General features: G+C 47.1%; 1 protein-coding gene, 1 long non-coding RNA gene and 1 pseudogene across 3 annotated transcripts; 1 reads left to right on the top strand and 2 right to left on the bottom strand.

The window, feature by feature from the left end:
• Positions 1-3713: 3713 nt before the first annotated feature.
• Positions 3714-4651, bottom strand: LOC118725955 (annotated as a pseudogene).
• Positions 4652-5484: 833 nt separating this feature from the next.
• Positions 5485-8945, bottom strand: LOC123652882. Its single transcript, XR_006742433.1, has 3 exons — positions 8762-8945; positions 8548-8677; positions 5485-5629 (listed from the first exon to the last, which is right to left on the bottom strand). It is a non-coding gene; the product is annotated as an uncharacterized LOC123652882 (long non-coding RNA).
• CHMP7 (charged multivesicular body protein 7) lies at positions 8642-21823 on the top strand. Of its 2 annotated transcripts, none has more exons than XM_036450250.2 (10): positions 8642-9339; positions 11256-11427; positions 16859-17044; positions 17180-17313; positions 18082-18130; positions 18317-18436; positions 18772-18870; positions 19078-19138; positions 19989-20168; positions 20402-21823. In XM_036450250.2, the coding sequence occupies exons 1-10, from the start codon at positions 9041-9043 to the stop codon at positions 20452-20454; spliced, it is 1353 nt and encodes a 450-aa protein (XP_036306143.1). In that variant the 5' UTR covers positions 8642-9040; the 3' UTR covers positions 20455-21823. The 2 variants fall into 2 exon arrangements, with proteins under 2 accessions (XP_036306143.1, XP_036306144.1); XM_036450251.2 differs by having other exon boundaries at positions 8985-9169.
• The last annotated feature ends 4719 nt before the right edge of the window (positions 21824-26542 follow it).

Raw genomic sequence — 26542 nt, forward strand, 5'->3', positions numbered from 1 at the left:
ACAACCATACTTGGGTAAAAACTGCTGTTTGAATTTTAACTCTGCTATTTTGGCTTCTGCACCTGCTTAAACATAGGGTAGTTACCTCAGCTTCCAGGTAGAGACCTGGAGGCAAAGGCAATTTTCCTGTGCCTGGGACCAGAAATACAGGAGAATGATTCCCACTGACTCAGTAGCTTCAGGGATAGAAATATAGATAACCTTTAGAGATTAACCTCTGAGTTCTGCAAGATAGGGCCACATTCCAATGTTCCCAGACTTTAGAATTTAGAACAAAGGAAAATTCCTGTGGTTTGGACCTTTAAAAAGACTGCTTACACCTGGAACAGTGTGGTCCTGTGGACTCCACCTGCGTGTGGTGCTCTCGGGCCGTCCTGGCCAGCTCAATAAATCCTTGCATGTTCTTTTTTAATCAATCATCAGCCTCCGGGGGTCTTATTTTGAACCCAGGGCTCAACCCCACAACAGTACATATGTTCCCCATTTTAGTTTTATTTCCAGTCTGGACCTGGGAAGAGGTGCAAGAAAGGTTTGTCTATTTGGCCACCATTGTTTTCCTTGGTGGACATTTCTCATAACAATATTTGTTCTAATATATTTCCTTGGGCAAGGGAAAAATAAGAAAATATATATATATTAATGGGACTACATCAAACTAAACAGTTTTTGCACAACAAAGGAAACCATCAACAAAATGAAAGGACAACCCACTGAGCAAGAGAACATATTCATCAATGATACACCAAAAAGTAAATAATTTAATTTAAAAACTGGGCAGAGGACCTGAATTGGCAGTTCTTTAAAGAAGCTATACAGATGGCCAACATATATATGCAAAGATTCTCAGAGTCACTAATTACCAGAGAAATGCAAATTAAAACCAGAGTGAGATATAACCTCACTCCTGGTGTTGCTCAGCTGGTTGGAGTGTCCTCCTGTGCAACACAGGATTGTGGGTTAAAGTCCAGGCCAGGGTAATGCGCATGTTGTGGGTTCAAATGCCAATATGTAGTGTATATGGAAGGCAGCCTATCTATGTTTTACTCTCACTTAGATAATTCTCTGTCTCTCTCCTTCTCCTTTCTGTGATCTCTCACTGAAATCAATAAAAGCTTATCATTGGGTGAGGATTATATAAATAAACAAATAAAGAAATAAATGTTTGCAAGGATGTGGAGAAAAGGGAACCCTTGTGCATTTTTTATAGGAATATCGATTGGTGCAACCATTGTGGAAAACAGTATGGAGTTTCCTCAAAAAAATTAAAAATGGAGCTGCCTTATGATCCAGCAATTCTACTTCTGGGAATATATCTGAGCTTTATTTACAATAGACAAGATCTGGAAGCAGTCCAAGAGCCCAACAGTAGATGTGTGAATTCAAAAACTGTGGTACTTTTGCGTAGTGGAAAACCACTCATCCTTACCAAAGGAAATCTTACCTTTTGTGACAACATGGATGGATCTGGAGAGTTTTATGCTAAGTGAAATATGCCAGGAAGAGAAAGACAAATACCATATGATTTCACTTATATGTGGCATCTAATTATAAAATAAACTAACAAACAAAATAGGAAACAGACACATAGATAAAGAGAACAGACTAACAACTGTTAGACGGGTGGGGGTTGGGGAATTAGGTGAAAAAGTGAAGGGATTAAAGGAAAAAACCTCATAGATGCAGACAACAATATGGAGATTACTCGAGAAAAAAGGAGGTGGGGGAGGTAGAAGAAACTAAGGGCATATAAATGATGATGAAAGGAAACCTATCTGGGGTGGTGAACACAATACAACATATAGATGATGTACTATAGAATTTCATATCTGAAACCTTTTTAATTTTATTAACCAATGTAACCCCAATAAGTTGAATAACAATAAAATGGTTATTAATTACTAGAGACCCGGTGCATGACATTTGTGCACTGGGGGAGGGGTCCCCTCAGTGAGGCTTGCGCCCTCTCATAGTCCAGGACCCCCCAGGGGATGTCCGCCTGCTGGCTTAGGCACGCTCCCTGTGGGGATCGGGCCTAAGGTGGCAGTCAATATCCCTCTCTCAGTCTGGGACCCCTTGCTATTTACCACCTACCTACTTGCTGCTCCTTACTGCTTGGCTCGCTGCTCATTAGCACTGCTGTGGAGGTAAGAGAGGCCCCTGCCACCTTCGCTGTGCTTGCCAACTGTGAGCCCAGCTTCTGGCTGAGCAGTGCTCCGCCTGTGGGAGCTCCTGTGTTGAGCGTCTGCCCCTGGTGGTTAGTGTGCATCATAGCAACCCATCTTTCTGGTCGTTCCACCATAACAGTTGCTAAGGCTTTTATCATATAAACTAAAGGCCTGGTGCACAAAATTCATGCATGGAAGGTCCCCTCAGCTCAGCCTGCACTCTCTCCAATCCAGGACCCCTAAGGGAATGTTCAACTGCTGGTTGGGCCTAAACTGGCAGTTGAATATCCCTCTCACAATCCGGGACCACTGGCTCCTAACTACTCACCTGCCTGCCTGCCTGCCTGATTTCTCCTAACTGTCCCCCCCCCCCCCCACTGGCCTGGTCACCCCCAACTGCTCCCCCCCCCCCACTGGCCTGGTCGCCCCTAACTTCCCTCCCCCTGCTGACCTGGTCATCCCCAACTGCTCCCCCATGCCGGCCTGGGCACCCCTAACTGACCCCCCTGATGACCTGGTTGCCCCCAACTGCCCCCCTCCAGCCATCCTGGTCACACTTCATTGTCCACCTCTGTCAACCCGATTGCTCCTCACTGCCCCGCCTGTCAGCCTGGTCACCCCCAACTGTTCCTCCCCACCCCCACCACCGCAGGCTTGGTTGCCCCATACAGCCTGCTGTTTGGTCCTTGGTCACCCCTCACTAACTTTCCTGCTTGGTTGTTTGGTTGACCCCCACTAACACCCCTGCTGGGCTGGTGGCCCCACACAGCCTGTTCAGTTGTCCATTCCGTTGCAATGGTCGTCTAGGCTTTTATATATATAGAGGCCTGGAACATGAAAATTCATGCACTGGAGAGGGGGTCCCCTCAGCTCAGCCTGCACCCTCACAGTCTAGGAGCCCTCAAGGACAAGAGGTGACCTAGTGATCAGAAGGCAATGCCCCATCACATCTCTGCTGCTGCCACTGCCGGCAGCACAAGCCTCAGCTAGCCCTGGTTACCTGAGCCTTGGGTGACCCTGGGTGGCTGGGCAGCTGCAATCTAGGCTTGCCTGTGCCTCAGGCTGGCCCTAGGTGGCTGGGGGGCTGAGGGGACTAGGCACCACCATCTTGTGGCTGTGGGTGCTACCATCTTTGAGGGTGTGGCAATCAATTAGCATATTCCCTTCTTATTGGCTGTGTGTGCTGCCATCTTTGAGGCGGGGCAATTAGCACATCCCCTCCTTATTGGTTGTGAGTGCCGCCATCTTTCCCTTCTTATTGGCTGTGGGCACAGCTGTCTTTGTGATGGCATGAGGGTCAATTAGCATGTTCCCTCTTTATTAGATAGTTTTAGAGGCCCAGTGCACAAAATTCATGCATGGATAGGGTCCCTAGGCTTGGCCGGTGATCAGGACCAATCGGGGTCTTCTGGCTGCCCACCAGGGCCTCCCTTTGCTGGCTGCTGGCTGCCTGCCAGGGCCTTTGCTTACTATAATAAAGACAATTTAAAAGAAATGCTCAACATTTCCCACTTCAGAATAACCTCCCACTTTCTCCAATTAACATTGCTATTCTTCCATGATACAGGTTCATCTGGAAAAACTTGTCAGCTTTTTGTCAGGGCCAGGAGATGAAATGTAAAGCACGCCCTAATTAGCTAATTGTAAGCTCTCAGGATGGACCCATAAAACATGGCCATTGTTTTGTTAAGCATCTGCAACCAGCAGAACTCCTTAGCCCTAAGCTATAGTTTCTGCTCAGTATCTTAAAGCTAAGCTCAGTCCCATCTGACTCTGCCCATCGGAGCTAAGGTAGGTGCTAGTCATCAAAGTCAGGAATGTCATCGTAGGAGTCTTTGGATGCACAGTAAGTGATGCTGCGCAGGCAGTAAAACCCTGGCAGGAACACCAGGATGCCAATGATCAGAACAAGAACGGCGGATCTGCCCCCCTTTGCTGATATAGCCTGCCAGCAGGAGGGAGCCTATGATGATGAGAAAGGTGCCAATCAAAAATAGTAGTGTAGCAAGTGCAATGGCCTTTTATGGAATCTTAGGAGGGCTTTTTTTTTTTTTTTAATATATATTTTATTGATTTTTCACAGAGAGGAAGGGAGAGGGATAGATAGCTAGAAACATTGATGAGAGAGAATCATCGACCAGCTGCCTCCTGCACACCCCCCACTGGGGATGTGCCCACAACCAATGTATTGTACATGCCCTTGACCGGAATCGAACCCGGGACTTTTCAGTTCGCAGACTGACGCTCTATCCACTGAGCCAAACCGGTTTTGGCAGGAGGGCTTTTCTTAAACTGAAGGTCAATGTAGCCATCATCTGTGCTGAAGAGTCTTGAGTATTTCACTTTACTATTGGGGATTCCAGCATCCAGGTTGGTACGAGATGGCATCATAACACACTGACACAGCAACAGTCGGAGCGCCGTGCCAAGTCATCCACGTGTCCACTGCCTGGGCAATACAGATGCTCATGACACGCCTCACCCAGCTGCCCGAGTTACTGATTTTCAGTTTGTTCAACTTTTTACCGGTTAGGACAGAGTGACAACTTCCAAGGTTCTCACATGTTGGATTGAAAATAAAGAGCAAAAAATGAAGAGTGGAAGAGAAGATGGTAAAATTAAAGAAGGGTAAATTCTTTGGGGTGATATTGGACAATTTCACAAATGGTCACTGATCGGGTATTTCTAAAAGATTGTGGTCGTGAATGGATAGACAGCAACAGCTTCCTGTGGTTTAAATGTTTTGGCAAAATAAGCAAGGGAATTTCCCACATCTGGGATTGCTCTAACCACTAAGTAGGCAATTAAATTTAGAGGCATTTCATCATAAAACAGCTAACTTCAAATAAATCATTCAAGTAAGTAAAAGTTTAAACTATTTTTTTTAGTAAATTATATCTAGATAAGTGTTCTTAGGATAAAGGATAGGCCTTGATGGAATTACTTCTTTACTCATAGTTTGATTAATTAAACTCATTCATTCATTCAACAAATGGAATCCTTAGGATGTACCAGGCACTGTGCTAGACACAAAATTAAGAACACTATTTCTGCCAACAAGTCTCTTAGTCATAAAGACAGGCTCCTAAATGGAAACAGCAAATAATATGTCACATAAAATGACAGAGAGATATACAAGGTTATAGAAAGACTAGAGGCCCGATGCATGAAGATTTGTGCAATAATGGGCCTTCCTTCCCCTGACTGGTACTGCCTATGCTCTGGCCAGAGCCACCATTCCTCTTTGCCATGCTGCCCAGAGGTCCCCAGCTGGGGTGGTGTGGAACACCTGCGTCCAGCCCCACCCCGGGTCACTCAGTGCCTGCATATGCAAATTAACCTACCATCTTTGTTGGGTTAATTTGCATACTCATTCCTGATTGGCTGGTGGGTGTCACGAATGTATGGTCAATTAGCATGTTACTCTTTTATTAGTGGAGATAAGGAAGGACATCAACTCCCGCCTGGAGAAGGCTTCCAGAACATAGTGGTGCCTGAATACTTACAAGCCCAGCTTCTTCTCCTCTATATCTCATAGATTATGTACAATGTATTTTTTGTCTCATTCCTCTTTTAGCCAAGTTCTAAGGCTGTAACTCTTAGAGATAAGAACTAGAAATAACTGGATAATATAACAGGGCATGCATATTTCTGTAAAAATGATGAGGCGTGCCCAACAAGCAGGAGAGAGGACACGGAGTATCTTGCAGCATTACACAAGTGCTGCAGTGTTTAAACCCTCAGACAAGTTTGTTCATTATGGCTGGAGTGAGGCTGCTCAGGTGTCTGACCAAAAACACATTGGGGCATCAGCAAATAAATATCACTGTCACGATACGGTGATGGTTAGGTGACATTTTGTTCTTCGACCTCTCCAGAGCTCCTGCAGTCACTCACACATCTACAGTAGACCTTAAATTTGGAATTAGAGAGTGGGTACTAGGAAAAAAACCTCAAGATCATAGTGCAGAAACCTTTAATTCACAGAGGAGGCCTCTGAGAGGAAATTGGCCTTTCTGAGGTCATGCAGTTATTTATTAAGAGAGATAAAAACCAGAATGTGGGTCTAGGTAATTTCTTTTAAAAAGCATATATGTTTTTATTGATTTCAGAGAGAGGGAGATAGAGACAGAAACATTGATGATGAGAGAGAATCATCAATTGGCTCCCTCCTATATGACCCCTATTGGGGATTGAGCCTGAAACTTGGGCTTGTGACCTGACTAGGAATTTAACTGTGACCTCCTAGTTCATGAGTCAATGCTCAACCACTGAGCCACACTGGCTGGGCAAGGTAATTTATTTATTAATTAATAATAAATAATTTAATTATTATTAATTAAAACAACTGAATGATATCTAAGTGCTGAGTGCTGAGTTTCTTTTTAAAAGAAATTAATAAAATGAGTATGAAATTTAACTCATTTGATATTTCTCTATGGTCTCCCACCCAACTTCCTCCCCCAAATATCATACAGTTTTCCTCAAAAATACTTTTGATGTATCTACAAAACATAACCACCATATCACTGTGTTCAACATAATTCACTAATATCTAGCTAATATTGAAAGTATCTAATTATCATAGACAATTTTTTATTGTTTGTGCAAGTTAGATCCAAATCACATGCAATAACATTGCACATTAAAGTCTCTTTTTTTGCCATTATTTGTTGAGGAAAAGTCATTATCTAGTAGAATTCTACAGTCTGGATTTGCTGATTGCAATCTCAGGTTTCATTTAACATATTCCTCTACCTTCTGATTTATTTATTTGTTTTATCTCCAGGGTCGCACAGCCAGTGAGTGGCAGGGGCCAGATTCATATTCAGCTCTGGTGGTTGTTACATGATTCCATTAAACAAACCCCTTTCACCTTTTAAATACAATAGTTCAATGAAAAAGAAAATAAATTCATTCTTAACACACTAGATAAGTTGTTTGTGAGAATCTTATACATATGAGCTCTCATTCTAACACAGTTCTAAGATATTAGAAGGGCGAGGTTCAGGTTATGCAATTTTTGGCTTATGACATACTTCTTCAGCATATGTCATAGCAAGATATATGTCATTGCACCTTTCCTCAGGGAACGAGGTCAACAGGACACAGAATAGTAAATCCTAAACTGTGCAGTCCAGAAAAAAGATCAACAATGAGTCAGGACTGTTTGAGAAGGTTTCAGGGAAGATCAGAATTGAGCTCCATCCTAAGGGATCAGAATATCCATACTGAGAAGGAAGCAGGAACACCTCAGCATATGCAGTAGCGAGTGTGGGCAATACTAACTAAAACCCGACAAACTCAGGGAGGCCTGCATGGCAGCCTTACAAACTCAGAGACCGAAAGTAACCATATGGAACTGTCTGAAATGAAAACTTCTTAACTAAAAGCGAGTCACAATGGGTAGTTATACCCTAGGCAGGCATCTTCCTTAACAAAGGTCAATCTTTATCCTAACTGGCCTATCTTATTTTTTGCATGTACCTTAACAAACCTTTGGAATGTCAGAGCAATCCCTCTTTCCCAGGCCTCTGGGGGCGCAATCTCCCCCCACATCATGAGACCGCGAAGCCCCTCATCATTATCTTGTTGCCCACATACCATCTGTATGTGCTGTAAATATCAATTAACTATCCTGTATCCACCGATGTCTCTTCATTTTATCCACTCTGAGATTTCCCTGCTTTGCTTTCTCCCACCTCCCTAACCTACCACCATGTAACCCTCCTTGTGCCTCCTCCTTTGATTCTAATGAGAAGGAAAAACCCTATTTTGTAAAAAACTGCTGTTTGGAATTTTCTGCTGTTTTTCTTAGATAAAATGTTTGCTTTCTAGTCTGCTGTAGCCTGTTTGAATGATGCTGAAGATAAACTTAGCTGTATGACCTTGTAGGCCAGAGACTAGATATGCCCATAATCTCAATGCCAGCCATGCCAGGTGCATTTTTAATTGGATAGAATTGTATTGTTTTCAAGGCCAGCATCGAGATAACCACTAAGTGCACATAGGGCTGGCTGTTTAATAAAAAGGGAAGTTCTGCTTGTAGCCTTGCTTAGAATTTGAATTCATTTTCTCTAAGCCCATCGTGCGATGAATAAAGTGAGTCTCTCCAAACTCTCCTCCTGTATTGTTTGATTGTTCGGGAACTCTGTAACACCAATGTATACAACAATAAATTGCAAAACTGACATTCCCTGAAGCATGTTCTCATTCCCTTAGGATTTTGCTTCCAGGCAATTAACAGTTTGGCTCAAATAAACTCGGAAAAATTCTCTAATGTTTGGACGTTTCTTACATCGCCAGAAGTGAGAGTAGCAGAAGCTAATAAACCTCTCAAATCAGTGTATGCACTGTCACGGAGTGTGGGCGACCCACTTACCCGCTGACATTAGGGGAAAGGAAGTAAGTTGGAAGTTTAAATATCTGAAGGTGGGTCGAGAAGCGGTAGCTGGTGATCCGCCAGAGCCATCCGAGCGCCTCTAGCGCCCCTTAGCGGGACTGCAGTTCCACTACTTGAAACCACAAATGGGAGGCATTATCACTTTCTCTATAAAACGCTTCCACAAACCACAAACCCTGAGGGGGCGCCAGACGCACCTGCACGCTGCTGCGCATGCGTGAAGCTTTTCTTCGGCACAAAGACGGCGAGGTGGGCGGGCCACGCACAGAGGGTCATCCTTTCGCTTCTGCGCGCCGAGGGGGCAGGGCCGCGCATGCGCCACGAAGTCGCGCGCGCCTTATTTCACGCCGGGGAGGCGGTGACGTAATGACAGAGGAGGCGGCGGTCAAACAACGGAAGCCGGGAGGGACCTAGGGCGAAAGGGGAGCCGGGCCAGGCTTGTGTTCGGAGTCTCGGCGGGGCTGGGGTTCCGATGTGGTCCCCGGAGCGGGAGGCCCAAGTCCCGGCCGGGGGAGACCCCGCGGGCCTACTGCCCCCCGAGTGGGAGGAGGATGAGGAGCGCATGTCCTTCCTGTTCTCCGCCTTCAAGAGGAGCCGCGAGGTGAACAGTACCGACTGGGACAGCAAGATGGGCTTCTGGGCGCCGTTGGTGCTGAGCCACAGCCGCCGCCAGGGGGTGGTGCGCCTGCGGCTGCGGGACTTGCAGGAGGCCTTCCAGCGCAAGGGGAGCGTCCCGCTGGGGCTGGCCACGGTGCTGCAGGACCTGCTGCGGTGAGGGCGGGCCGGGCCCGGGGTGGGGGCGGCTCCGCGAGGGCCTGGGGGGTGGGGGAGGCGGGGGTCTGCCTCTGAGCAGCCTCCGTTAGGTTCCTAGGCGAAGGAAGAGGAGGACCAGGAGGTCGGGGGGGTAGGGGCGTCCGCAGGGAGAGGGAAGACGAGGAATGGGGATGGTCCGATTAGGGGCGATCCAGACGGTAAGAGGAGGAGCCAGCCTGGCAGAGGTGACGGTGATCTGCCTGGACGGGAACCCCGCTCTGGAGTTATTTCCTAGGGCCTCCCACGTGCAGTTACCCCCAGAACAGGTCAGTGAGATTTATTGAATTAAGGCGAGGTCAGAGGTAAGGAGAGGGCAGTGCTGGGGAAGAGGCCAAGTTGTTGTAGGGATCTTGCCAACAGCCCCGTGTCTGGCCTATCGTGGCTCGTCCTTGGCGCAGGCTGTTTGGAGCAGAGACCATGCCGGATGGTGAGGGCCTTGCTGAGTATCTCGGTGCTCTGAGGAGGTCCTGCAGGTGCTGCCTGTGCGACAGGTACAGTGTTTTGGGATACCTGAGGCAATAACATGGATATCTGATAGATGAAGAGCACTTCCACAGTGTGTAGATAACCTTGCTTACACCATTTCATCTGAACTCAGCAGTCCTGAGGACAAGATCATAGAACTGCCCTCCCTCAGCAGTCAGAAAAAACAGCCTCAGACCAAGCGACTTGGGGTTACTCAGCTACTCAGAGACAATGCCGGGAATGGACCCTCGTCTTCTGATCATTTGCACTTCACATTGCATGTTTCATACTGAGAGCAGCCCAGCCAGCCTCCCGCCTGCCTCCCTCAGTGAATGAAGGAGAAAGTCCGTCAACTTTACAAGGCTTTTAGCTTGCTGTTCTTCCTGATTCGGAAGTCTCCCTTCTGCCCAGCACCTGCCCATTGGCTGACATGGATGGAACAAGCTGTTTCTGAAGCTGCTCTTTTCTGAGCAAGTGGACAGAGTTTTAGTTCATGCCTGAAGTGGGATGCAGGGGAGCCGGTAGCTAAGGGACGGGATCAGTCTAGGCTTCCGTATTGCAGCTGGACCATCCCCTACCACTTCCGATGCAGAGTCTTGTAAAACCTGAGTTTCACCTTTCCTGACTGCTGGCACTTCCTGGTGTGACAGCATCTGGAACCTGAAGAATTTCAGAGGAAGATATGCTCCAGAAGCAGCATAGCATAGCAGTTTCACAGCTTTGCATGAGGGTCAAATGGCCTGGGCTCAAATCCTAGTTCTGCCACCTGTTAAATTATGTGACAATGGGTACATTCTCTGACCTCGGACCAGTGTGTACCTCTTTAAGGCTTCGTTTGACCAATTAGAAAGTGGTGCTGATTATTGTACCTAGGTTTATTGTGAGGATTTAAAGAGATATTCCTTGCAGAGCCCTTTGCATAGTGACTAGCCCATGGCAAGTTGCATCAGTAAATGTAGCTACTACTACCAGGATTATGAAATACTTGTTTTCTCTGCACCCTACCCTGGGGACAGCAGAAAACCCTTTCTCTGAAGTCTCTGTATTCTTACGACTTGCATTTCACTTTCATTTTTATCGTGTTTGAGTTCCATTTGTAAGTCGCATCATAGGCCCTGCAGCCCCTGTGCCTCTGCAGTCTTAGTGGAGAGCTTCTGTTTTGGAGCCAAATTAGAGTCTAGATTTGGCCTCTCTACCTTCTCAGCCTCTGTCTTCTCATTGGCTAAAGTGAGTTGTGAGGCTGAGAGCTGGAGCATAAACATAGCAGCTGCGCATCAGAGCTGCACAGAGAAGCTGCCTAGTAACTGGTGTTGGTGGTCATGATCGGATTCCTCATTTGGTGCCAGGGGATGTGGGGTCTGGAGTGGGACACTGCGCTGCACCTACTGTATGCCCTTTCCTCTCTGCAGGCGCGGGGAGCTGCAGCGGGAGTCAGACTTCATGGCAAGTGTCGACAGCAGCTGGATCTCCTGGGGGGTCGGCGTCTTCCTGCTGAAGCCCCTCAAGTGGACTCTTTCCAACGTGCTGGGGGATAATAAGGTTCCTGCCGAGGAGGTGCTCGTGGCCCTGGAGCTGCTTAAGGTGGGTGCTCGGAAGGGAGGGATCTGGGTGTCCTCTGGGGTGCTGACCGGCTCCCCCATACCCCTTGTAGGCATCCCTAGAAGAGCATAGCTTTTTACTTGGTGCTGGGCAATGACTGAGTTTACCTAACCTCTCTTCTCTGTACTTTATTCTGTAGCATTATTTAGTTGTTACTTGGGCTGCTCCATCTCACAGGTGATTCTCTGTCTAGGAATTGTCAGTAACGTACTAGTACAGTTGATTATTTTCTGTATTTGTACAGATTCGTGATAAGCTAAAAGTTTAGAAAAGCTTTGCCTTCTGTAGTTTACTGACAAGCATTTCCCAGGATTCCCGAGGACCTTGTGACTGTCAGCTTTGGCACCCCCCCTCTAACCCCAAATCAGCAAACTAGGTTCAGATTTTCTCTTCTCTGGCTATAACCCTTCCCTGTTCCAGCTTAACTAAAGGCCTTACAGGCCACCAGGTCCTGATCCCGTCCTGCTCTCCTGGTCAGTCAGCCTGTTCCCTACCCCGCCTAGAGCATCAGCTATGCCTGCTTCCCTCCTGGTACCCTCAGCTCCTCTGCTGCACTCCTAGTCCACAACAGGGGCAACAGCAAACCCTCCACCTTAGATCAGCCCCAAGTCCATCCCTGCCGGACAAAGTCACCTGTCACCAGAATTGGGTCCCCTTTCACAGCCCTGGGCTTTCGGAGGACCCTCAGAGCCACTCCGCAGCCTGGTTTTCTTGTCCTGGCCCAGCCCCTCACACGCTCCTTCCATTCTCTGCCCTCCCCACTGTCTGCAGACACTTCATGGGGAAGGTAGAGTCTCCTGCATCAGCACCGTCAGTGTTCTGTTTTCCACCTCCACTGTAACCTCTAAGCCCTTCCTCCTGGGCAGAGCCCAGAGGGTGAAGTGCCCTTCCTCTCTGCCACATGGGCTCTTGAGTCTGCCCCTACACTGCTTGCCCCCGTCCCATCAATTAGCCCTTGATCTGTATATTCCATCTCCCTCTCTTTGGTGCTCACCACCTTCTGGCCCTAAACCCACTTGACTCCTGTGTGGGACCTGGGCTCAGCCTAGTTCCTGCCCTGTCTCCTCGTCCAAGCTTTGTCGTCACACTTCCTCATCTCCCACACTCTCTGAGACCTAGTGCCCACCTGCTTCAGCCCTACCACTCCACCAAAACTGAACTGTCTACTTTTAACTGCAGACCAAACCCAGCATCAGGGACCTTGCAAGCCCTGGAGGCTTCCTCACAGCTGGATCCAGCTCAGAATCCCTTCCCTGGCCCCAAGAGAAGCTCGTTTCTCCTCATCTCAACAGACCTCCAACCTCTCTGCCTCAGACTGAGAAGGAAGCCTCCCAAATCTCCCACCTCTCCAGTCCCCCAGGACTGAGCGGTGCATATTTTCTCAGGGGGACACTTCTCTGCCCCATGGCACTCCAGTTCCTCCCTCATGGTTACCCCCTGACTCAGTGCTTAGCTAAGGGCTTGGCCAAGGCCCCAGAGAAACCATAGGGCGGCTTGGATGGTTCCAGGCCAAGCTCCATTCCTCTGTGCAGTGTTCAATGCCTCCAGCCTGGAGCAAAGGGAGATGGATCCATTTATCCCCACACATGAGTCCACAAACAAATTTTGGACTCAGTCTTTTGAGAGCAAAGGCAGAGATGGAGGTGGAAGTAGAATTAATAGGTCTTCCAAGAACCACCTAATATTTGGCAGCATTGTAGTCTAATCCTATTTAGGTAGAAAAACAGATCTTCTAGCTCTAAAGGGCATGGTCCTATTATATCTGTACCCAGTTTATGTTACTAAACAGAACATGGAATATTTAATCTCATTCTGCTTTCTAATATTTGGTGACTTCACTGTTTTCTCCTGGGATGGAGACTTGTTTATCTCCTTGAAACTAAAGGGTCTTATCTGGATATTTTCTGAAAGAAAGAAAGAAAGAAAACCTATTTCTGAGGTAAATTGATTTTCTCAAATCTAGTCATAGAAAGCAACCAGTCATTTTTTGTTTGAAAAACAAGTACAAAAAAGAAAAATTTGCCCATTGATTTTGCTATTTTAAAAAAGTATTACAAAAAAATGAACATTTCCTTTCTGTTCATCCCATTTTCGTCTCTTTGGGTAGGTTTCCTTCCCATGTGCATGCACAGACATGCAGGCGTGTGTGTGTGTGTGTGTGTGTGTGAACAGACATTTGTTATTGACCCTGTCTCACCCTATTATATTACTTTCCATTCTGTTTTCTTGTTAGCATTCAGTACTTCCTGAACATTTTTATCCACTTGATTGTTTATTATCCTCTGCCAGAACGGAGCAACTGCTGGGACCCTGGGAACAGAGCCAATACATATTTGTTGAATAAATAAATGAATATACACATACATACATATGTATACACAAGTACTCCATTTTTTCCAGAAGTGGAATCTTATTTTATCTGTTGGTCTGTAACCTGCTTTTATTCTTTTCACTCTAAGTATCGTGAGCATCTTTCCAGGCCCCTACACAATATAGATTTCCTGCATTCTTTTGGAGGGCTGCATGATAATCTATAGATGTGGAAGAATTTATGCAGTAGTTACCACATGGAGGGACAGTTAATTCATTCCAATTTCTCTGTTACAAAAAAGTATATATTTATAGCTTTGTCTGTACATCTGTGTACTTCTACTTTTATTTTTTTGGAATTGACTTCTGGAAATGTATATGTACATTTTACATTATAACAAATCGTCAAATTACTTTTCAGAAATTTGTACTGATTTGCACTTTCTTTAAGACTACATGTCCAATCTCCCCTCATCCTCTGTCAGTACTAGATAATATCAGTCTTTCAAAATTTGCCAATTTGATGAACAAAAATGATATTTCATCAAATCAAAAGATTTGAGCATCTTTTCAACTATGTATTGGCCATTTACATACCCCCTTCTGTGAATTGCCTATTTATGTCCAGTTTTTATATTGGGTTGTTAATCTTTTATATTAATTTTTAGAAATTGTCTATGTATTATATATATTTGTGTATGTGTATTTAGGCTTAGGGCTATAAATACTGTTTCTCAGTCTCTTTTGCTTTTTATTTTTATGTATGATGTCTTTACCGTATAGAAGTTTCCTATTTCTGTAGTCAGATGTTTCCAATTTTTCTTACTGTTTAAATATATTTTTATTGATTTCAGAAGAAAGGGAAAGGGAGAGAGAAATAGAGAAATAGAAACATCAGTAATGAGAGAGAATTATTGATTGGCTGTCTCCTACACACCCACACACAGGGCATGTGCCTTGACCAGGAATGGAGCTATGACCTCATCGTTCATAGGTCGACACTCAACCACCCAGCCACGCCAGGCGGGCTCAAATTTTTCTTTATGGCTACTGAATTCTTGGTCTTGCTTAGGAAGGCATCTTCTACTTTAAGATTTTTAAAATATTTTCTTCAAATTATTTTATACTTTCATTTTCTCCATTTAAAGTTTAATAATTTATTTTTGTATATGTGGGGAGGAAAAACTTTTCTTCCAAATGGATAACCCTTGTTTTAACATCACTTATTTAAAATGTTGTATACCATTAATCTATTTGTGTATTGATAGCATCCTGTTCTCACTACAGTAGCTTTATAGTAACTTTTATTTAATGGGGCAGTCAATCTAAGGAAAACTTTAATATATATTTTTTTTATTGATTTTTTACAGAGAGGAAGGGAGATAGATAGAGAGCTATTATAGAAATGTCGATGAGAGAGAAACATCGAACAGCTGCCTCCTGCACACGCCCTACCGGGGATGTGCCCGCAACCAATGTACATGCCCTTGACCAGAATCGAACCCGGGAACTTTCAGTCTGCAGACCGACGCTCTACCACTGAGCCAAACCAGTTTCGGCTAAGGAAAACTTTAGGTTGGAACATATTAGACTCTTCTGCTACCTTTGACACTGTTAACTAGTCCTTAAAGTTTTCCATTTACTTGACTTTGTTGTCATTATACCATGGGTTCTCCTTGGTTCTCCCTGAGCAGTATTTCTGGATCCTGTTTGTGAGCTCCTTCATCTCTTAACTGTTGGTCTTCCTTCAGTCTATTACTTTACTCTATGAATTTCCTTCTGATTTTAATTACCTTCTATCTCCTGTTCCGGTGTCTCCTTGAACTTCAGATTTGTATATCCAATTATCTGTATAGGTTTTGTTGGATGTACCTTCGGTATCCTAAATTCAGCATAGAATGTTTTATCTTTCATTTAAAATATGTTTTCTACTCCTGTATTCTTGCTGTTAACTGATAGGATCACATCGATCCAGTCACTAAAGCCATAACCCTGAAGTCCTGCCAGACTTTAGATCCAGTTATCATGGCCTGCCGGCTTTATCTTCTAAATGTTGTTTGAATCCATCCTTCCTCTGTCCCTGTTCAGTCCTTCATATCCTCTTGCCTAACTCCTACAATCCATCCTTTCCCAGTTGTCAGTTAGCTCTCTGTTAATCTAACCACTTCATTTCCCTTCACTACCTCCCACCATCTGCCTAATGAAGGACAGCACAGGAGGTACTACACTTATACAGGATGGGAGAGCTTCTACTCTTTCCCCTTCCCATCTGATCTGTAAATACCATGTTGACTCAGACTTCGTGCCATTGCTCTGGATCACCCTTCTTCCTGAATGCCCTTCCCACTTGCTCCACCTAGAAACTCACCCTGCAACAACCATTTGTTGCCAAGCAACCTCCTATATCATCTGAATCAGAACTCCCCTCTCCTCCCAAATTCCTGGATATTGTTTCTCTATATTTACCTCAGTAAATATTTCTGGTGTGCAGAAAACTGAGAGTAACTCACATGTAGGAGAAACACAGGCATTATTTCTTGGATTTCTTGGAATCTTTATTTCTTAGACTTCTTGCAAAAACCCTGTCCTACCTCTTTGTCCCATACTTCTCTCTTGAGAACAGGAATGTCCTCACTTGCAGTACTGGCATACAAACGGCCAGACCAAGATTGGAAGGGAATTTAGAGGCCTTCAGTTTGTGAGAGGGATGCTGAGCACCAGTGAGGCTGACTGGTTTGGGGCTGCACAGGCTGGGCTGAACCAGCCATCAGCTGTTGTTCCTGGCCGCTCCACCACCTCGCACCACACATTCTTCCCTTGGGGAACCGTGCGCCAAGGAGACACCTAAACATGAACTCCCAGATGGGGTGCAAGCATAGCGCTGGCTTCCAATATACCTCATTTCATCCGTATTCACCAAACTCCTTCAGCATTTTAAAAAACACAAATCCCTTTTTTTCCCCCCCAAAGCTGCCACTTAGGGGAGACAGTTTGGCACCCCCTGCTCTTCCCTGAGTGATTGTTGCTTGGAAGCAGGGGGTCAGGCTCACTGGGTCCTGTGGGTGGTGGTCAGGCCCGTGAGCATGTTTCGCCTTCCCTGCAGGAGAAGGCTGAGGAGGTGTATCGTCTGTATCAGAACTCTCCTCTCTCCTCCCACCCTGTGGTGGCCCTGTCGGAGCTGAGCACCCTCTGTGTGGGCCCCTGTCCCGACGAGAGGACCTTCTACTTGGTGTTGCTGCAGCTTCAGAAAGAGAAGAGAGTCACAGTCCTCGAGCAGAACGGGGAAAAGGTATGGAGGTCAGCGGGTCACTCCCTGACCCCCGATGACTCATTGAGGCTGTGCAGACATGCCCACCAGCACTCCTGCCTGGGGATGTCTCCGCACTTGTGGGAGGGGCAGCAGTAATTTGTCCCTGTCCCTTAGATTGTAAAGTTTGCCCGGGGGCCACATGCCAAGGTCTCTCCTGTCAACGACGTAGATGTTGGGGTGTACCAGCTGATGCAGAGTGAGCAGCTGCTCTCGCGCAAAGTGGAGTCCTTATCCCAGGAAGCCGAGAGGTAACTGCCCCGGAGCCGAGGGCCCCAGCCACCCAGCTGGCCCACAGCCAGCAAAGAATTGGTGTCTGTGGACTCTTTAAAATAAAAGGGTTTGTTTTTTTGTTTTGTTTTTTTTTCCTAATTATAAAACTACTCACTGATTAACACAGCAATCATGGAAAGCACAGAATATCACCAAGGAGAAAAAAATGAATCTTAAGTCTTCCTCCAAAGATTATGACCAATCACATTATGTTTATGCTCTCCCACACCAGTATCCATTTGCCCAATATTTTTTGAGCTAGGCCTTGTCTTGAGGACTTGGATACAAGAGTGAATGAGGCAAGTCCCTGCCTTTGAGAGGTGTCTGAGGGACTCCTGCTTTTCCCCCTCACATGACGTAAAGGCATCCCTGCTATAGAACACTTCTCTAAAAATCGGATTTGGAGACACTGGATTAAGATGTACTTGTTCACTCCATCTTATCTGGGGGAAACCCACGGGATGTGTCCGAAGTCGTCATTGGTGTTAGGAATCTGTTTCCGACCTATCTCCTGGCTCCCAGGGGCCTTGTTGGCATGCTCTCTCCCCCTGTGGGTTCTCGAGCTTATTTCTCAGCTTGCAAGAGTTTGGCAGTGAGCTGTCAGGCTTAATTTTTCCTGTCATTGGGTGGAATGCCCAGATCTTCAGATCTGGAGGCACCTTATCTCAGTACTGCTCTTGGGGACTTTTCAGGACCCTGCCACCCCATCCTAAGCATTGTCATCCCACCCTGTCCCTGTTCCATAGGTGTAAGGAAGAGGCCCGCCGGGCGTGCCGAGCAGGAAAGAAGCAGCTGGTAAGTTTTCTCTTTCCCCTCCAGCTGTGGACCTGCGCCCTGGGCTGGCAGCGACAGGTGCCTCAGCAGTTCAGAGGGGGCGGCCAGGCACCACAGCTTATTTTACAAATAAGGAGGCCTGGGATGGTCTTAGCATCTGGGAACCGCTGCCCAGTCTGACCCTGACCAAGTCTCCACGTCCCCTAGGCACTGAGGTCTCTCAAAGCCAAACAGCGGACGGAGAAGCGCATTGAGGCCCTGCATGCCAAGCTGGACACTGTTCAAGGCATCCTGGACCGGATCTACGCCTCCCAGACGGACCAGATGGTAGCCACTGCCCCTCTGCTCCAGTGCTTGCCTGCCTGTCCGGCACCCACTCATTCCCTCCGTGTAGCTCTGCTGTTTGGAGGAGACCTGGGTTCTTTAAGGATATGGCTGCCTGAGCCTCTTTTGTTGGAAAGCTTTGGCCCCAGGGATCGTGGGGTGAATCAAGCGCAAAAAAACCCACAAAACTCCAAGCTGTTCTTTGAAGATGAAACAATGTTAACCAGCTTAACAATAACCCTCAACCTTTAGACCCCAAAGATATCCTTTGGAGAGAGCAACATTGTATGTATTTTGTCTAAGTTATTCTTTTGCACTAATAACGGTTTTCTCCTTAGGTTTTCAATGCCTATCAGGCCGGGGTAGGAGCCCTAAAACTGTCCATGAAGGACGTCACAGTGGAGAAGGCAGAGAGCCTGGTGGATCAGATTCAAGAGGTAGGGAGGAGCTGGGAGGGAGGGACTCTGCAGAAGGAAGTCCTGAGGGCAGATGGGACTCGCATTTCCTCTTGTCCCAGGCTGGCCTCTCTTGTGAACTTGAAGCTTTCCTTGATTCCCAAATGGGATAGCATTTCTTTGCAACCCTGAACACTGAGGCCCAAAGAGATACCACTCAGAGCTCAAGGCCTGTGCTTTCCCTTACAGCTGTGCGACACCCAGGATGAAGTTTCTCAGACTCTGGCTGGTGGGGTAACCAATGGCTTAGGTGAGTGGACACTGGTTCTTTCTTCCTTCCTTCCTCAGGGGACTTCTTTCTTGTACTTTGGTGGGTTTTGTCATGGATCTGCCTTTCCGAGTGCAGTCAGTGCTCTCCTCTCCTCCCTCCTCCCTGGGGCTTGGAAAGAGTAGAAGGAGTGGTCGGTTCCTCCTGCTCTGCTCCAGCGTTCCTTACTGACTAGGCTTCTGACTGACAGATGCTTCTTCACAGACAAGACGAAGCAGGGTCAGTTCTTTGGGGTCAGCAAAATATACCTTCTTTTTGTAAAAAAAATCTGTTTTATTGATGAGAGAGTGAGAGAGAGAGAGAGAGAGAGAGAGAGAGAGAGAGAGAGAGAGAAAGAAACACTGATTGGCTGCCTCCTGCATGCCCCTACTGGGGATCGAGCCCACAATCTGGACATGTGCCCCGCCCGACAGGGAATTTAACAGCCTCTTGATGGATGGGATGACACTCAACCCATTGAGCCATAATGGCCAGTCACATGATTTTTTTTCTTTTATCTGCAAGGAGACCTGTACTTTTTTTTTTTTAAACCTCACTCAGAATATATTTAGAGAGTAGAAGAAAGAGAGAGAGAGAAAGAGAGAGAGAGAGAGAAACATCAATGTAAGAGAGAACTATCAATTGGTTGCCTCTCGCACGTGCCCCAATCAGGGACCGAACCCACAGCCTTTTAGTTTATGGGATGATGCTCCAACCAACTGAGCCGCCCAGCCAGAGCAGCCTCGGACTTCCTTGGGAAAGCTGAGCTGAGTTGTGCTGTCCTCAGTCCTTGACTCCTAAATGCATTTTTTCCCTGGGCAGTATATGTCCTCATACTGTCTTTTCTTTCCAGATTTTGACAACGAGGAGCTAGAGAAGGAATTGGACATCCTTCTTCAGGATACCACCAAAGAACCTTTGGATCTGCCCGACAACCCCCATGAGCTGTTTTATACCAACAGTGTGCCTATCCCTAGGATCTCGGACGCTGAACTTGAAGCTGAACTTGAGAAACTGTCCTTATCGGATGGAGGTATGGAGCTGTGTTCCCAGGGTTGCGGTGGGCATGGGGCCCTCTGGCTGGCCAGAGCCACATAGGGTTGATGAGTCCCAGCCCAGTTGCTTAGTTGCCAGGGTACCAGAGCCCGGTAAGGGAGCTGCGGGTTTGGTTTCTTGTTTATATTAGGACTCAATGCCTTCAACACTGAGATGCTTCCATCTCAAAGGTCTTCCTGGTATCATGCTCATCATTTTTTCTCCTTGCAGGTTTGGTCCCAAGCAGTAAATCTCCAAAAAGGCAATTGGAACCGACTCTCTAAAGCCATTGTATGGCCCTTGAGTGAAGGACCTTCCTATAAAAGAGAGACCGGCCTGTATGTGTGTACATAGTTATTTAAATGAGAAACTCTCAGAGGAGGAAGGAGAGCCACTCTGATCTATCGGATGCTACAGGACAGAGTGTCTGCAAGCGTGTGCCAGAGGCCTGCTCCCAGCTGGCATCATGGACCTGCCTTGTCATCTTTATAGTGCCACAATTTATACAGTTCTGTGTTTGCCCTGTCGTCTCTCATAGCCTGCACTTCTTGCCGTTGGCTCGGTTAGGTTTGTCTTCACCCACCAGTGGAGGGGACAGTTTTGTTTCAGCCAATGGAGGTGAAAGATTTGCAGCTTTGCTAACTCAAACTCAGTCTTCTCCCCCACCCCCACTGTTTCTTAGAGGAATGTATTCTGTCTGTAAGGTCAGTTAAGGAACTTGTTCCAGTCCCACTCTTTCGCTGGTAATGAGAAGAATGAGAATCAAACAGCTGCCACTTTATGCAGAAACATACAGTGTGAAAGCCTCTTTTCTAGGGTCATTTGTCAAATCCTCCAGGTGTTCAGAGAAGGAGGTCACCCTGCGTGGCTGAGAAGCATGACCTGTGGAGGGAGCTTGTGTGGCGGTGGGCGCTGTTGCCTCTTCTGTCTTAGCAGCACAAGATCTGACTGGAGAAAGGGTTATTCTTGGACTTTTGAACTTGAGAGAGAGAAGAAGCCCAGGTGACTGCAGGGCCCCGAGTGTCCAAATCCCATACGCTTTTTTAAAGAGGCATAACCTGCCTTGCCCCATCATGGAATAACTTAAAGGTGATACATACGGTATATATCAGAACAAGCCACACAACAGCACACCTCCCCTCCTTGAGCCTGCTACAACAACAGGTTCTTTGAATTTCAGAAGCATTTTGCTCTGTGCCCACTGCTCAGGGCAGGGGACCTGAGCCAGGCCGTGCAATAGAAGCAGAAGATCGGGGCCTTCTGTTGGATCTGCTGTGTGCCTCCCAGTCCTGCTCTCCACCTGTCCCCGCCTCCTCCGGCCCATCTTCCTACTTCCTTTGATGAATGGGTTTGGTTTGATGGCGTAGGGGGACAGACCCGAGAGTGAATGCTGAGGCAGCAGGGAGAAGAGGATGATGGCCGGCCGCACTGCCACTTTGCTGCCACCAAGCAAGTCCTGCCTGGAGCCGCTCCTGGCCCTCTACCCGAGGTGGTGCGGGGCGGGGGGAAGAGTTTGCTCCAGGCCAGGAGCTCAAATCACCTTTCAACAAATGTCTCTCCCACTGGACCTGGGTCAACTGAAATGTTGGGAGGGAAGAGATACAATCACTATTTTTTCTTTTTTATCTGGTAAATAATTAAAAGAAAAAAACCCAAGAGCTTGTCCTTGTCACTTCTTGAAGTTGCATAGTTTTCTTGTTATTTCATGCCTCTCCACCCCTACCCCCAACATTTATACCCACGTGGCTTTCACGTAGGGCTGCAGGAGAACCGAGCAGCTTCACAGTGTGAGTGCTGAGCTCTGCTGAAGGCCGGCCAGTCTCACTGTGATTCTCACCTGCTGTTCAGGGGGAGGCTACAGCCATTGAATAGCCAGCTTCCTTGGTTATAGGAGTGTGCCATCGTTTAGTTTTCCTCTTCCTTTGCCTGCTTGTTTAAATGACCCACTTTCCTCTGGCCATAGGATCATACTATGTTGTAGTCTGGCACCAATAGTTACTCAGTGCCTGCTACATGCCTGGTGCTTGTCACCTCCTGGGGTGAGGAGGAGGAATGGGTTTGGGACTGAGTGCAGAGCTAGAAGATCTACCACAACACTAGGCTCACAGCTCTAGATCAGTCAGCAGGTGAACCAAGCAGGAAAAGGCATTGGGGGAAGCCCAGAGCACAAACCGTTTGAACAGAGAAGAGTGAACCATGGACTTGGACTTCATGAGCCTCTGTGTGGTCTCATGTTACTCTCCCCACCATCTTAAGCGGCTGAGGGGCCCTTGTTTAAATGTCTTGGCCTGGTTCTTTGCTGAACTACAGGAAATGGAAAGATGTGTCTGGGTTGGATCAGTTGAGAATAAGGAGTCACTGTTTGGAAGTGACTGCATTTTGAGCATTGATCCCCATGGGGAGGGGGGTCAGTCTAGTCACGATTCTCCTCTTGAAGGAATGGACCTGGTTTATTAAGGGAGCGGATAAGTTCTCTTGCATATAGAGAGAGATCAGACCCAGGTGGACCAGGTTCAGATACTGCCTTTTTGAAACAAGTGTCCTGTGGGAGTTACAGAGTAAAGAAGTGTGGAGAACAAACACTTCAAGTTGGGGGCCCCAGGCACATTGAAAGATGACATCCAAGCTGTCATTTCCCTTGACTATTTCCATGGGTATTCAAAACCTTATACAGCAATCGACAAGTCTTAAAATCACATCTACCCATGATTCCACTGAGATCAAGGAGGGAGATAATGTAATGAATCAGGTGGGGGCTGGTACCGATTGGGAATCGAGAAACCTTCCAGTTTCATCTCAGCCACCCGCTGATTGTACTATGGCTTTGGAGATACCAGCCTCTTGTTTCCCAGCTGCAATGTGAAGCAGACGGCAAGATAACTCCAGAAATTCTGATGGTCTTAGTGTCCCCCTGTATGGTCCTCTTCTCCCTTTTCTCAAATCCCCTGCTGCCTTGTGACAGGAGTCAGTGCAGTGCCACAGCAATGCCAAGCCTGGAAAGGTGGCTGGAGAGTCCCCATCACTGCTGGCTGGGGGACGGTAGAGAGAGAAGGTGCTGGGGGAGGGGAAAGTGTGCATTTGGGGAGGTTGGGGGAAGGGCAAAGCCTCAGAGCCTCCTGGGCCTCCCTGAAAGGGGCTCCTAGCCACAGGCCTGGGACCTGGGTGGGCTCTGAGTCAGATGCCCTGCTGTGAGGCAGAAGAGTAAGAGTTACACTGCAGCTGTTGATCACTGCCTGCCTGCAGCGCTGAGTTCAAGGTTGAGCAGACTCCCCACTCCTACCCCCAAGAGATCAAGACATTCTGGTTCAATCTGCTGGAAATGTAATCAAGGTAAAATGGAAAGAGAAAATCCCCAAAGCTATTCAGAAGGATGAGGCTGCTGGCAGCACTGCTGACTCACAAGGAACCCAGCGAAGCTTGGCTTTGAGGTTCGTGGCTGAGCTTGGCAGCTCTCTGTGCCTCTGAAGTGTTTTACTCTATCCTCAACAGCATCTCATTTTTACTCAATTGCAGCTATTCTTTGGAGGAGAGCGTGCTCCTTATCTTCTCCTGCAAACAAACTACCTGAACCTGCGAGCCCTGAGGAGCCTCAGCAAATGTGTGGAAAGCCTCCATTTCACAAGTGGGGACATGGAAGCCTAGGTGATTTGCCCAAGGTCAAGGTCACAGAGCTCGCAGGGGAATTTGGGTTTGTTGGTTTCCAGTTTGGTAGACTGGCCTTAGGGAGTAGGTATCCTGTAGATCCAGTGGCACAGCTACCCCATACACCCAAGCTGTGCACTCCAGGTGCCCCCATATCCCTCACCCTGTGTAGGCCATGCACACCCTCCTGTTGAGCATTGATTGCTGTTGTCAGTCAATGGGAGGGATTCACCCCCAGGCCAGTCAGCTGCAAGGACTGGCTACTACTACTGTGAAGGATATCTGCCCACCCCATGGAACAGGACTTACTTCAGCAGAGCTCTGGTGCCCTCAGATTTCTCCCCAACCACCCTTGAGTGTGTCACTTGTGGAGATGATTGGGTGGTGCTTCAATATGGTTTGAAGCTGTGCACAGGGTGTTGCCACCTCTGGGACCTCTAGGAAGGTGCAGACCAAGGTCAGCCACTGCCTATATTTTGCCCTGGCCACCCTGCATGATCTGCAAAGAGATCTGCAGATGACTGCTACTTGTGCTGAGCTTGGAGAGGCCCAGGAGGGGCCAAGCTGCGAACTGAGTCCGGCTGCCACTGATGCTGGGCCTAGGGCTCGTTAGTGAGAGGTAGGGGGCACACTAACACAAATGCTGCTTGTTTCAGAGATTTTAGAAATGTCTGAAGCATGAGCCAAGACAGGCCATGTGTATAGAAAAGCCACTGGAAACTTCTTGAGTGGGTCCAAATGTTGGGTGGAGCAGGGTCTCAGGGAATCACGAGGATGAGGTGAACAATGGTAGCCAGATTGACAAAGGCTCTGATACGGTGCCCACCTGCAGGCTCTGCAGGGGACCGGCTCAGGAAAGGAATAATGGCCTCTGCCAGCATTTCAGTGCAGGAGCTGCCTCCTGGTGGTCAGTGCGCTACCACAGTAGGAGTGCCACTGAGCTGATTGGGATGAGTGGCTGCTCCCACTGTGAACCCTGAAGCACAGACGGGCCCTCAATTAATCTGAGAAGTGTTGCCTGGTAGAGGTTTAACCTTTTATACTTTTATACTTTTATACTTTTCTGCTTATAGGTTTTAAAGTTCCTTTGCCAGATAACTTAGTGCAGACTAGATCTCAAGGTCTCCCTTTTACTGTGTGTGTGTGTGTGTGTGTGTGTGTGTGTGAGAGAGAGAGAGAGAGAGAGAGAGAGAGAGAGAGAGAGAGAGAGAGAGAGAGAGAGAGAGATTTCAGAATTTATGAGAAGCATCTGGCAATTTCATTTTGACAAGCCCCAAGACTGAAGTCTGCTGGTTTCTCTGCTTAAGCAGTGAGATAAAAACTTCCCCTTCACTCCCCCTTTCCAAAAGAAACAAAACAAAAAACTGGCTGACTGCTTTGTTTAGCAAGTGAGATAAACCCTCCCTTCTTTCCTTCCTTTCCCCACCTGCCCTGCCTTAGCGGCTCCAGAGTTATTTAAGCTATGTATTCTTTGGTTAGGGAGGAGAGACATTAGCCTTTTGTTCTAAAATGTCCTTATTTGGGGAAAATTAGATCTGACTGCAAACTGGCTGCAAGCTGCCCAAACTGTTTGCCTTGTTTAATCTTCTAGTCTCAGTTTCTCTGTTCCTCCTGCCTTTGGAATTTCCCTAGCTTCTTCCTATCTTACTACACTAGCAAACTGTACATCAGGGTGGCATTTGTTTGAACCAAGGGTTTCAAAGCTTAAGATCTATTGGGAAATTACTGGAATAGAGGACAGAACACATGATTTGAGATCATCTCCCCGAATTTGAAAGTAGCAGATCAACCTACCATCTATTGAATGTAGGAAGCCCAATTTTATGCTTGTAAAATGGGGGTGAAAACCAGGGACTGCAATAGGTTCAACATGGAAGTATACGGAAAGGGCGAGGCCCAGTAAACGAGAATGCAGAGCCCAGAATTCCCCGGGACCCCCTGCTGCGTAAACGCTGCCTCAACTCATGTAAATGAAATCCTGCACCACTGGGAAGGGGTGGAAGTCTGTGGAGTTTGCAATTGAGAGGGTGTCATTTTTAAAATGTTTGCTGCACTGTTAAGTTTAAAAGGTTTTGCTGAATTTGCATGTAGTTACCTTCGAATGATTTGGGAAAACAAAAACAGGTATATTATCTCTGCTTATAAAAACAACATACATTTATACATATACGAGAGGCCCGTTACACAAAGATTCGTGCAATCGGACCTCCATACCCTGGCTGCTGGCACCAGTTTTTCTCCGGCACCTTGGACCCAGGCCTTCACTCTGGCCACAGTGGAGAAGCCAAGCCTCTTCAGTCTTCAGTCTTCAGTCTTCACTTGGGTGAAGCCTTTAGACTTTGCTCCGTGCCCACATATGCAAATTAACCCACCATCTTTGTTGAGTTAACTTGCATACTCACACCTGACTGGCTAGTGGGTGTCGTGGAGATATAACCAATTTGCATATTTCTCTTTTATTAGTGTAGATTATAGAACTAGAAGCCTGATGCACAAAATTTGTGCAAGGGTAGGCCTTCACAGCACTGACTGCCTATGCCCTCAGAGCCCTGGCTTATTTGGAAGGTCATCCTGATGGTCGTTCCGCCGTTCAGCTGTTCAATCAATTTGCATATTACCCTTTTATTATTAGAGACTAGAGGCCTGGTGCATGCAAATTTGTGGACTTGGGGGTGAGGGGGGGGCGGTGTCACTCAGCTCAGCCTGCACTCTCTCCAATCTGGGACACCC

Source organism: Pipistrellus kuhlii, unplaced genomic scaffold (assembly GCF_014108245.1).
Source record: "Pipistrellus kuhlii isolate mPipKuh1 unplaced genomic scaffold, mPipKuh1.p scaffold_m20_p_21, whole genome shotgun sequence".
NCBI lineage: Eukaryota > Metazoa > Chordata > Mammalia > Chiroptera > Vespertilionidae > Pipistrellus > Pipistrellus kuhlii.